We start from the raw sequence: 14,048 nt of genomic DNA, 5'->3' as shown, positions 1-14,048 counted from the left end.
ATGTTGTGAAAAATATTGCAATATATTGGAGATATGGAATATTCAGAATAGTTGTAAAGAATGAAAAATAATTAAGTCAAGGTGTCATATAACTTTAATATTCCCTTAAATCTGTTTACATGGACAAAGATTATCAACGATCATTATATGTAGATGAGTCTGTGATACAATATGAGATAGACTCCTTTGTGATTTGCAGACAGGTAGAGCATTTACATGAAAAAGAAGTCCCAGACTATATTCACCCGGAACATAGGTGTGTTGATGATCTTAGTATTTATGTAAATGATAAACAAAAGCGGTCCCAGACTGGATTCATCCAGAACAAATGTGCATTGATGATCTTCAAGTTAGTATGTTTACAATTAATCACGTCAGGCTGCTTTTTGTTCAACAGATGTAAACAAAATCACAGCAATTCAGTGTCCTTAATGCCATACTGTTTTTGCAAGAGTGGAGTGATAACAGTGGACAAGGTTTCATTGAAACCAATCCAACCATCAAGTTCTTAAATTTGTTAAAGATATTCATTTAGTCTAAGTAGTCCAGGTCTCTATAAGGCAAACAAAATATATGTGTGTTTCTGGTTGGTTGACTGTCCTGTTTTCCGCTGCCGACCCTTGCACTTTTTTCCCTCAAGGTATATAATTTTCCCAAAATTGATTTGTGTTGAGCTAGTTTTGCCCAGTACTTCAAGTGCTTAGTATTTTACTAATCATTATAATATATATTACAATGATTTGTTTTTTAAGACAACTCTACCGACCTACCCTAATTTAAAACCAGTGCAATAGGAAACACATTTAAAAAAATTGGCATGACTAGATTGGACAGAAGAGAAGAGATCATGAAATGTTAAAAAGGGATAAAGCCGAGAGTGAACCTTACACTCTCAAACTTTTAAAAGTGGTGGCACAGATATTGGGCAGTAGTGACCTGGATATGATTTACTACCTACATTCTTTAAAATGGTTGAAACTCATGTTTTTTGGTCATATATTTGGAAATTTACCTGTTCTTAATGAGGGATTAATTAGGTATGGAAGACATCAGAAAAGACTTACAGTTCTAACATTATCTCTTTTATGTGCCTTGCTTGGTCAGTGTCATTACTGTACTGCAATTGTTTTTGTTTCTTACTTGTATATCCATATTCTTTTGGTAGGACAATGTTGACCTCTTGATATAATTAAAGATACCCCATGCCGCATAATATCATCAATATATTTGTTTTAATTGCATGGAACATTTCTGAGGTCCACAAGAAGACTGTATTCATCAAGTTTAGTGAAGGTTTCTGGTAGTTGAAAGAAAGGTATTGGATTGTTTGGATATGTTAGCCTCTAAGATAATAAAATTCATGAAATTATCTGCAAAAGAGTTAGATTTAACACCTAATAAAGTTTTACAGGGTTACAAGTTAACAAATCTGTCAGATCAAATCATTTGGAAGAGTTATATAATAAACCTGTTAGATTTTCAGTGGCTTGATTGAAACTTATCGTGAATGAAATTTAATGATAATCTTGAACATATGTCAAGGACATTTATATTAAAATCACATGTACAGTACAGTTAACATCACTTTTGTGGTGTGAGATAAAATCCTTATTTAAAGATGAGTACCAGTCTAACCCTGTTGAAAAGTGCCTATCTAAACAACAGGTAAAGATGAGTGCCAGTCTGACCTTGTTGAAAAGTGCCTATCTAAACAACAGATAATAAAAAGTTGACATTAGTTCAGCGTAAAGAGCTCATTAAATTGTTATGTTCATGATCATTGTAGTCAGATCAAGTCAGGGGTCTTTTGAGTAAGAATCTGACAACCTGAGCTCCAATTATTAAAACTGATTATTACGAGATAAATGAAAACTTCAACCTAGGCATTGGGTATTAACTGTATAAGACAAATGATGTATACTCACTTTGGTAGTGTAAAAACTTGGTGAGAATCTCTCATTAGGACATTATCAGTAATACATGAGCTTTTACAGCATGTAAATAAAACAATGCTTACCTTTGAAATAATTATTTATGTTAATGACCAATGCCTTTGAATAAAGATTTGGTTATCTGAATGAGATTTACATGACTTTCGCACCTTTACTGGGGGGTGGTTGGGCGGTTAATGTAAAATATTTTAGTCCGGTTTACTATCTGTAAGATATGAGGTTAGTGTTAGGACAGATCTGCCTGGTGTCAGGATAATGTAACTGGGTGGGACGTCATGCTACATGCCTGTGGCATGATGCACCAGTGCTAGACATCACTAGCAATATGACTGATCAGATTGTTAAAGCTATGTTAAAAATCCAAAGACACATACACACACCTCAGATGAGTTATGTTCTGAGCAACATCTTTCAGATTTCAATGAGGTGATCTTGCATTTGATTAGCTGGGCTTGGGAACAATCTATCAGTCACATTTCAATGAGGTGATCTTGCATTTGATTAGCTGGGTTTGGGAACAATCTATCAGTCACATTTCAGTGAGGTGATCTTGCATTTGATTAGCTGGGCTTGTGAACAATCTATCAGTCACATTTCAATGAGGTGATCTTGCATTTGATCAGCTGGGCTTGGGAACAATCTATCAGTCACATTTCAATGAGGTGATCTTGCATTTGATTAGCTGGGCTTGGGAACAATCTATCATTCACATGTCTGAACTGGTCATGCATCCGATCTGTTATGTATTAGATCTGATAGGCTGCACATGTAAACATTAGAGACCACCCATTTGAATGAGGCTATCTTTTGTCTGATTGGCTGAGATTTGAAAATTCTAGAGGCCATATGTCTGATCATATTTTGATTGGATTTGGGATGTACGCTTGTATTGTTGGATAGGTTCAGTTATAAGCTAGATGTATACATAATAATGAGGATCCAGGCTGATTTGATTGTGGGGATCAAATCAGCAAACTTCAAGTCATGTGTCCGACACCTTACATAGCCACTGCAACTTTCATTGGTATAGATTTCAGTGGTTTCCAAGTTATGAATCCAGCACTTAAGGACAGATCCAATATCCATGCTAAATGTGCAGATTAACTCTCTATCTATCTATCTATCTGTCTATCTATCTATCTATCTATCTATCTGTCTATCTGTCTGTCTGTCTATCTATCTGTCTGTCTGTCTGTCTGTCTATCTATCTATCTGTCTCTGCTACAGTTTCAGAGTATCAATTCATGTGTGAATTTGTATTCACAATTAAGCACTACTACCTAGGTGAGTGATATCATACCCACTTTGGCTTCCTGTTTTGTTTCTTCATAGATTATGTGAATTTAAAGATTTGTATGACTTGAATTCATCTCAGTGATTGTGATAAAAGTACCTGTAACCCTCAAGACTTCCAGTATCTTATTTCTATTAGACCTTTCCAAATGCTATGAATAATTTAAGGATTCTGTGACAACATGAGCTCAACAAGCTTTCCAGTTGTGCCAATTCTTTCATATTTGTTCAAGCATACCATTTCATTGTGTTGATCAGGTAACGATCATGCTTTACATGATATGGGACTGTCAAATCAATATGTTACTCCAGACTCCCATCTTGTCACCAGGGACAACAAATCACCTGTTGTGGGGTTCGCTAACTTGTCAACAAAGGGCTATTTATATACCAGGTTGTTAGGTAGAAGTTTGCAAATGCAAACATGTTCACCTAGTGTCTATCAAACAATATTAATTGAACATATTAGTCATCAGTACATCATTGTTGTTTAGTAGGATTGAATTTCAGCAGGGGATAGATTGATTTTCATTTGAGAATAAGATTGCATATTGAAAGTTTAATGTTGCAAATATCGCAGGTATGAAATATGGGACTAAATAATTGGGCCTTGTTTTTTTATAGCAGGGTTAATTTGATGGTTCACTTGTTCAGCTAGTGTAACTTTAAAGAGATGTTAAATTCTTTTATGTTTCTGATAAAAATATGAAAAAAGCCTTCATACAAAAATATATGTATGATGGGGTGAAGTTGTGAGAAAGATAATGTCAACATCTGTGAAATGATGACAACAGTGTCATAAGGATCAGCAATAATAACAATATAAATTCATAACAATAACAATAATAATAATAACACCATCAGGAGGATGATGATGATGATGATTATTATTATTTATAATTCCCAACCATCATCATCCAAATACAGGTAAAATCCTTTATAACACGATTCCACTTATAACACAATGGCAGCATGGCTCCCATTTTTTAATTTAAGGTGACCTGTCTTTTTAACATCCTACATGCTCTCAGAAAAGCCATTTATTCATATCTCTAGCAGATGTTTAGTCCCAGCACTGCGTTTAATGTTGCCTTAACTTTCAAAATTTTCTAAAACATATTACGATCTATGATCAAGAGGTTAGTTAAAACTGATGACATTGAAATTTCAATGCATATTTTCTGTGGGGAAGTTTTTCAAAGATTTGTTAATGCAAACCTCCTTATTTCATGATGTTTATCTTTTGACCCCGAGCATCACATTATAATGAGTTTTACCTGTAGTGAGTGAAAGAGTAATTATATATACTGTAAGTAAAACAGGAGTTTACATTATTCTGTCAGATTTGTTTTCTGTCTCTTGTTTCAGTAAGAAAACAATTTGTTGTAGATAAGTATGGAAACTGTCCCTGATTCTTGCCAAACTCAGTCCAAGTCCCCCCCGGCTATTGCCAAACTCAGTCTGAGCCCCCCCCCCCAATCTTGCCAAACTCAGTCTGAGTCCCTGACTCTTGCCAAACTATGAGTCCAAGTCCTTGACTCTTGCCAAACTCAGTCCAAGTCCCCTCGACTCTTGCCAAACTCAGTCCGAGTCCCATAGGAACTGTCCCGACTCTTGCCAAACTCAGTCCTAGTCTCATAGAAACTGTCCCAACTCTTGCCAAACTCAGTCCGAGTCCCGTAGAAAAAAATGCTTTTAATCCAGGCTTTTAGTTCTTTACAAAAAGTCTTTTATTTTCACCAAAAAATGTACCATTTTTAAGACTTATGAAATTTGAGACATTTCTTTTCATATTTTTAGCAAGGGTTTTTCTAAATATATTTCTGTTGTCAAACACTACAAAACTTAGAGAAATTATGTACATTATTGTTATATATACCCATGCTTTAGGCGTGATTTATTTTGTTCTTGATTTGGTGTTTTATGACAGCAGCACAATTGGTTATTTAGTAATGAGACAAATGGAACAAACTGCTTGCTCAAAAAACACACCATGGTTGCTGACCTGATATGATTCAATGGTGGGATTTGAACCTGCATCTGTTCAGTTGCAAGTTTGGCATGCTAACAACCCTGTTACCGTGACTCATGTCTGCATTAATTTCCTCTTATATGGGACTCTAGGGCACATTGGGCCTCTTCTTCATGGGGAGATATTATGTTGTCCACTTTCTGTGTCGGTACATGTATTTCTATCCACCCATTCATGTGTCTGAAACTCTGTCTTCGTCTAAACTACTGGATGGAAGTTCACCGAACTTGATACACAGACTTACCCATATATGTTTCAGACCCTCCTTGGAGAGGTGGGGTTGGGGTGGACTGTCAAGTGACAAACATACATAAATTATAGTTACAGTGACATTTTCAAATATTTTTTTTTATCGAACTTTAAACATGCAGTCACAGCAAAAGGACCCGTATATGTAATAGATTTTGGGTTGTGACATCTGGGTCATGCATCAATGTGGTTGGGTTGGGGATGTTAAATAAAAAAGTTCCAAATTTGCCATATCAGACAGTGGAAGTAGGTAAATCAGGTTTTAAGTTTTAAATATAGCACTAACACATGTACAAAACCAGATATATAATTTTATTTTCAGTAAAATATTTGATGAGCTAATTTAACCAAACATTTGGTTTTTTCTTTGTCTTGTCATGAGTGCTAGTTTTCACATAATCTTAAGTCACAATAAATCCTAAATTAAAATGTATTGATTCACTGTTCAGATGTTGTGTTATGAAAGCATATATCCCTATTAACCTGATGAGATAATTAAAAGATTAAAACCTTAACAATTCATGTGCCTTTTTCCCTTGTTTGTTTGAAATCATACAGTATATTAAAGAAGAAAATGCGGACAAAACTCTAGTTTTTAGGTTTAATTTATGACACCCAGTGTCACGAATGTTTATCAGGTCACTATTTTGTTTATAGTTTAGGTTATCAAAAGGCAGAATTCCAATCGAAGTGTCATCTGCTATGGTGATCATATACACCCAGTGGTTGACCTGTTTATGATACCTTGTTATCAATATTGTACAAAATCACAACAAAGGTGGGTTCTCAAAAGGCATTTCCAGTGAATGGATCACCATTGATAACGAACACCCAGAGGTTGAGCTTGTTATAACAATTTTATATTATGGAAAGCAGGACATTTTGTGTGTTCTCAAAAGGCAGAGATCCCATCTATGGGTCACCTGTTATGCTGATAGTAAACACACAAAAGTTGACCTGGTTATGATTCCCACATACTATGCAAATCAGTTTTATTTCAGATAGTCTAGTCAGTCTATTGTACATTCATTATGTTAGTACTGGTAATACTTTTCAAAATTAGTTTCTTGCCTTTTTCAGTTATGTTGAACTACTGGGCTCCTTTTTTTTTGAATTAGTTTCAGTTTGCTCAAGTGGGAATTGGGTACATGATATGTATTGTAAGGTGGGGCACCAAAATGTTATTGATACAGAAATTGGGTTTCTTTAACACCTTGAGTCTTCTCTGTCAGTTTCCACATGATACAATGTACATGTAATTTGTAACTAAAACGAAAATATTGTCTAACTGATATGACCAATTTTTTTGTGACCCCCCAAAAATGTCTGTTTCTGGTTGGCTGACCATCCCTTTTTTTGTTGCTGACTCTAGCACTTTTTTTGCCCAGGGTACAAAAAAAAAATGAAGAAAAATAAAATGAAAGTTCCGAAATTGATTTGTGCATCTAATTGAGCTGGTTTTCCCCAGTATTTGAAGTATTAAGTACAAACATTACATATACTGATAATTATAGTATATATAATATTTTTAAAAAACAAAAAAATAAAGACACTACTTACCAGCCTTTTAAAACGAGTGCAGTAGGAAGCACTCATATTTAAGGGGGTGTTTTTGGCCTGATTGTTCTTCGTACTGGTCACATTTTTATATTTGTTTCACCAAGGTAATATGTTTCATTTATGTCTCTCTTTCCCAGTACCCCAGATTCTTTGTCTCTTTTCTAATTTTTTACTTTAATGTTGCAATCAATGTGTTATGTGTATTTAATTTGTATTAATTGTTGGCTTTTCGTAATGATTATATGTTATATGCTATTGTAATTTATAATTGACCTTATCCAAAATCAAGTTCACGGTGTACCTGACCAAGGACATTTATTTTGTTAACAGTAGAATACATAGCTAAAATTTTCTGTATGAGTATAGATTAAATATTCAGATCATTATTGATGTAAACATGTTTATAGCCTTGATCCTGACCCTAGAAACATCTCGAATGGAAGTTTCCATTTAGTGCCAGAGTATTTCCAGAAAATGGTAATTGTGATCTAGGTCAAGTAGATGGGTTTATAATCTTGTTTATCTAAAAATAACTCATTCTTTCTTTGACATCATATTGTTGTGTTCAGTCTTTTCATTTGGGTGGATTTATTTATTCAAGTCATTATTCACTGGAGATCCAAAATGCTCATTAATAATATTGTTGGACTGGAATTTGGAATAATAGTGAATTCAGATAAAAACATTTTTGGATTATATTATTATGATACATCAAAAGACTGTTAGCACATCATCACAATCTAGGCAACTGTCTCATTATCACATTCAAGACTACAGGCACATCAACACATCCAGTATTGGAATTTAATTGGAATAACACTGGAATCCAGTTGGAACTTGTTACAGTTAGACTTGTGATAGAACATTTAGGATTATTTTAGATTTAATTCACATTTTATTGTAAGTTCTTTTTAAATTTTCACTTTGTGTTCTAGGGAAACAACTTATTTGTTGAATTTTACAAAATTTGTCGGTTTTCACTCTTTTCTGTTATTTAGTTTAAGGCTGTAGAGTCTTTTTCAACAGTTTACATGATCTTACTTGGGTATCTTCCAAATCATCAACATTGTCATTTTTGTTGGACTTTGCTGTGATGTTATTTGAACAAGACTTTTCAGCATCATTTATTCACAAGTTGTTAACCATTTTGAAGGCAGCATGAAAAGTGAAGACAGTATTTATAAACTTACCTGTAGTTCAAGATCTTAAATGAAAATGCACACTGTAGTTATGAAAGATTTTTGGACAGTATGACATAGATTTGACTGTTTGTTGATAACTTTCAGAGGCTGAAGGAAATTTCCATTATTTTGACTACTGAAGGAACATTTCCTTTATTTTGACCACTAAAGGAAAAATTCCTTTATTTTGACTACTAAAGGAAAATTTCCATTATTTTGACTACTGAAGGAAAATTTCCTTTATTTTGACTACTAAAGGAAAATTTCCATTAATTTGACTACTGAAGGAAAATTTCCTTTATTTTGACTACTAAAGGAAAATTTCCATTATTTTGACTACTAAAGGAAAATTTCCATTATTTTGACTACCGAAGGAAAATTTCTATTATTTTGACTACTAAAGGAAAACTGACTATAAAATGCAGAACTTTCTAACAGTTTCACCTAAAATTACCAAGAAATATTACAAAGGTTTTTTTTGGGGGGTTGGGTGGGTGGCAATTCAAACACGTACTGTGTTAGAATGAGTTTGTTTACCTGCACCATATTGCCAAAATATGTCAGACCAAATATACAGACTATACGGTAATATATTTCTGGATTTCATCCAAAGAACAATGTTAAGAAGTAAATTTTTTTGCATTGTTTCATTGTTGTCTTTTTTTTTGCAATTTGATGTTTTATTTCTTTCTAAATATATAGCATGTCAGAATAAATAGTTTGAAAATGTTGCACACACACACAAACACACAAACACACACACACACATTTTGTATATTTAGATTCATTTTGCAATGTGTTTTTTGTCTGTCATCCATCCATCCATTAGCACAAGTTTGTTATCTCATACTCCTAAACTATATGTACTTGGCAGATTGACATGAAACTTCATATACAAGTTCATCTTATGGTCTAGTTCAGGGGTGCACAACCTTTTTCTGCCAAGGGCCAGATTGCATTTTCTAAGATCACTTGACACTAATTGCTTTAATATAATTACTGTTCACTGGCCAGATTTCTGTGTTGTTTTAATTTGCCATGAGGGCCAGAAAAAACCTGTTCATGGGCCTGATCCAGCCTGTGGGCTGGGGGTTGTGCATCCCTGGTCTAGTTGATCCTAAATTAAAATGGTGTTGCATGGGGTCAATATGGCCACTCCATTGACTATCATGAAAATCTTTTTTTAGCTACTTCTCCATAAAAGATGTTCGTACCATGAGAGGATTTCTTTTAAAAGACTTTTTATGATGTCTTATTGCACATAAATGAAAATAGTGGTGACCTAGTGTCTATTATCATCCTAAATGAATAATCATATCAGAAAGACTTCAGCTGATGTCTAGATGGTCCAAGACAAAACTGGTACCAATCGGACATCCAGTATGGTCACCAAAGTGATAATCTTGAAAAAATTGTATTGCTACTCTTATATGGATAGCCATACAGACATGGGGTTTTCACTAAAAGACTTTTTAAAACTTTACATGTATTCAAAAGAAAATTGTATAACCATTATCTTGATGGGCAGTTGTCAGTTTAAATATTGAAATACATGGTCTCCAGTTTGCTGTTATTGCACGCATATACACTTTGTGCTTTGATACTTAATGTATCCTGAGGGCCTTCAGGGGAGAATGGCATATTGTAATGAGTTAACTTCATAAAATAAAGTATTTATTATTATTATTATTATTACATCTAATTGGTCCTAAATGAAAATGTTGCCATTGTGCTATCCAATATTTACTCCATGGCAGACATCTTGAAAATCTTGTTATTGGTAATCGTGAATGGATGGTCATATCAACATGGTTTAATGTATTATATGAATCACCAAATTTTTATAAGATTTGTACAGAGTGAGAAATACAGACTTCCCTAGTACATGTAAATGGTAGCTGGAAAATGTCTCATTCCATGGCTTGGATTAAGCATGAATTATATGAAGTCTTTGTTTCTTTTTCAGGTTACAACTGTTCTCTCTTTGCCTACGGACAGACTGGGTCAGGCAAGTCATATTCCATGGTGGGATATGGTCCAAACAGGTGAGTGTGTGGAACCACCAATTTAAAAGAATATGGAAAATTATTTAGCAAGAACATAGAAATAATTTTATCAGGCGTTCTACATTTTTAATGGATTGATAATGTTCTTAAGTATAATGAAACATTTAATTTGAATCTCTTTTGGACCAGAGAATAAAACCAGAGGTTGTTGATGGTTTTGCTGGATTCAGACATTTAACAGAGCATGAAGTATTGGTACCTGCTGAAATTGGTGTACCAGTAATCTTGTACTTTTCATACAAATATAGGATGAAATATCTTATGAATGAATTTTGTCACCCTTTATGGCAGTTCATTTTGTAAAATCAGATACTAAAAACATTTTTACCACTCATGGGATAGTTTTCAATTTACTGCAGACTTTCTGTAAGGAGTAATCATTACTTTTTATACCAAAAATGTATTAAATAATAGGCTAAATTTTTATATTAAGAAAACAAAAATTTTCATGAAAAAATTATATTTAATTGTTTAGATCATAAATTGAGTTCTTGATATGAATTAGTATCAACTTTAGAAACTGAGGTAACACCAGATCCCTAAACCATGTGATACAGGTCACAGTGACATAGTTTTGACATATGACTAGTATTTCTCTGGATTCAGTTATGTACCAAATTATACAGTTGACATGGTATCTGAGACAATAGCTAAATTTAAAAAGGCAACTGAAAATAATTTAACACTAAAATAAAGGTCACAGTGACATATTATTCACATGGGGTGGTGATTTGATCTTACCTTTGGTCTGAGGTCAGTTTCTCTTGCATAGGGTTTGCATTTAGGTCATTTTCTCAGATAGTATTTATAGTAGAGTAAAACAGGTCACTGGGAGCTGTTTTTCATGGTTTCGTGATTTGTGCTTACTTTATTGGGAGCTCAGTTTCTCTAGGGATTAAATTTATGTCATTTTTTATACACTGTTGCTCATAGAGTCAATTAACCTAGTAGATGTTTCAGTTCATGAATCAAGGGAATCCAAATCCGGAAAAGATACCCCATGACAGAAATTTAATTTACAGCATTCATGGTTTGTAATTGACCATACTACTATTGGAAGTTTTCTTGTCTGATAGGAATTTTAGCACTACTAGTGACTTTAAACCTATGGATGTTTACTTAACTGTTCCACTGACAATAGTTCATTGTACACTGTACCAAGTCAACAGAAGAATGAATATTTAATAAAGACCAACATATTCAGATTTGGAGATGTGGATGAAAGATATAACATTAAACTATTACTAATCATAGCTGCCATTACCAATGTCAGCATTGTTCTTCCCTTTGTTTTTCTTTTTTTGTGAAGTTAATTTTCTAGACTTTTTGTAATTATTTTGGCTCATAATTATTTTCCAAACAACCTACCTGTTCGTAACCTCCCACCAACAACTACCCGTCCTATCTAGACATCAGAATTAGTGATAGGTCAGCTCACTTTTGATGGGATAATATAACAATAGACAATTTCCCATACACAATTTATAACAATAGACAACTTCCCATACACAATGTATGACAATAGGCAACTTCCCATACACAATGTATAACAATAGACAACTTCCCATACACAATGTATAACAATAGACAACTTCCCATACACAGTGTATAACATTGTCAACTTCCCATACACAATGTATAACAACAGACAACTTCCCATACACAGTGTATAACAATAGACAACTTCCCATACACAATGTATAACAATAGACAACTTCCCATACACAATGTAGATATTTAAATGATACATATGACAGTACACTACTTCCTGTCCACTCTCTCTCTCTCTCTCTGAGACTCTCTCTATATGAGACACATTGCATTACACAACTTCCCATACACTATATTTATTGATGATACATATCACAATACACAACTTCCCATACACTATATTTATTGATGATACATATCACAATACACAACTTCCCATACACTATATTTATTGATGATACATATCACAATACACAACTTCCCATACACTATGTTTATTGATGATACATATCACAATACACAACTTCCCATACACTATATTTATTGATGATACATATCACAATACACAACTTCCCATACACTATATTTATTGATGATACATATCACAATACACAACTTCCCATACACTATATTTATTGATGATACATATCACAATACACAACTTCCCATACACTATATTTATTGATGATACATATCACAATACACAACTTTCCTTATGCTATATATATTGATGATACACATTGAGTGCTATTTAGCCATGTTTACAGATTGTTGTTCTTTTGTCTTTTGTAAGCCAAATTACAGTGAAATGCTGCATTTACCAAGGATATGTGAACTCATCAACACCATTTGTTGTACAAAGAGATGTGAAGCTAAGATATGTAGCTAATAGCTGATTGTTGTCATTATTGTGTGTGATTCACTGATTCATACAAATTACAGCTGTTTTCTTTATATATTCCCTTTATTTAACAAACTATTTAATGATCAGGCAAGTGTTTTTATATTTTATTTTAAACTTTCTTATTGACCTGACAGAATTAAGAATGGTTGTCAGTTATCATATAACTAATATCAGTCTTTACTGGTTTATCACTATACCAATACAGTTAGCCATCTTCTAGTATGGTTATCAGTTGTCATATTGGTAGGTATACCAGTCTTTACTAGTTTATTATTATACCAATATAGACCTAGCCATCTTCTAGAATGGTTATCAGTTGTCATATTGGTAGCTAATAGCAGTCTTTACTGGTCTATAAGTATAAAAATACAGACCTTGCCATTTTCTAGCAGTTCTTTGTTTAGCCACATATTTTATCTCTGTTTAAATCAGTCACCTTCTATAAACGAACACCATTTTGTTGTACACCTTGTCTGGCTGGTAGAAACAGAAGATACTGTAGCTGAGTATATATCATGATTGATTCTCAGAAACTGATTCAGGATATCAGCCAAGATAATTTTGTACATTTCCCCTTGATTCTAGTCATTTCCCCTTGATTCTAGTGATTTCCCCTTGATTCTAGGACTATGTGCTTGGCTAGTCATTACACATGGTGCAGTCAGCACTTTTACCGCAAGATTCATGTTTTTCAACCCATATAGTCATGGATATGATAAATCAATTCAAATGCAGTTGTTTCATTTTGGTAATGAGCTCTCTATTACTACCAGTTATATCCAGAATCTCTTTTAATGAAGTGTGTTACAATGAGGGAGAAAAGTAATAGATTATCAGAAAAAAGTATCATGAGCAAGACACTGTTATAATCATGCAGATTTACTATCATGTGTATCACCAGTTTCAGTGAGGTACTAGTTTCAGTGAAGTACCTTCTTTCAGTGGTTGTTGTGAGCCACAGATTTGAAGAACTAACAAACAATGATTGCTATGTATAAACAATAGAACCCTTCCCAATCCAAAGAAATGAGTACTGAAAAAACTGTATTTTTTCACAAAGCCTTGAACATCCACACCCACAATAATTAATTAATTCATAGTAAAAGAATCTTTAGCTCACATGGCCATAAAGCCCAAATAAGCTTATGGTATGATTGGTTGTTAAATAAATTGTGCATCATTTGTTATGCATTGTCTGTCCTCCATTCACAGTTGTTGATCAGTTTGCATAAGAATTAAAGTTAGCATCCAAGTTTTCAGATTTGTTCAGTTTATGTTGATCTGTTTTTTGTTTGTTTTGAATAAGGCTGTCATAACTAA

The 14,048-nt window shown here is 33.5% G+C and overlaps 1 protein-coding gene across 9 annotated transcripts in view; it reads left to right on the top strand.

The window, feature by feature from the left end:
* Positions 1-14,048, top strand: part of LOC149780548 (kinesin-like protein KIF28) — a 180,740-nt gene that overhangs the window by 31,976 nt on the left and 134,716 nt on the right. For all 9 annotated transcript variants that reach the window (XM_089937577.1, XM_089937573.1, XM_089937575.1 and 6 more), the window contains exon 7: positions 10,234-10,312. In XM_089937577.1, coding sequence (XP_089793703.1) covers positions 10,234-10,312 — 79 coding nt within the window. The remainder of the gene's footprint in view (positions 1-10,233; positions 10,313-14,048) is intronic.

Source organism: Sinohyriopsis cumingii, chromosome 16, assembly GCF_028554795.1.
Source record: "Sinohyriopsis cumingii isolate HCF-2022 chromosome 16, ASM2855479v2, whole genome shotgun sequence".
In the NCBI taxonomy this organism is placed as follows: Eukaryota; Metazoa; Mollusca; class Bivalvia; order Unionida; family Unionidae; genus Sinohyriopsis; species Sinohyriopsis cumingii.
This window is presented reverse-complemented; position numbering and strand designations above follow the sequence as displayed.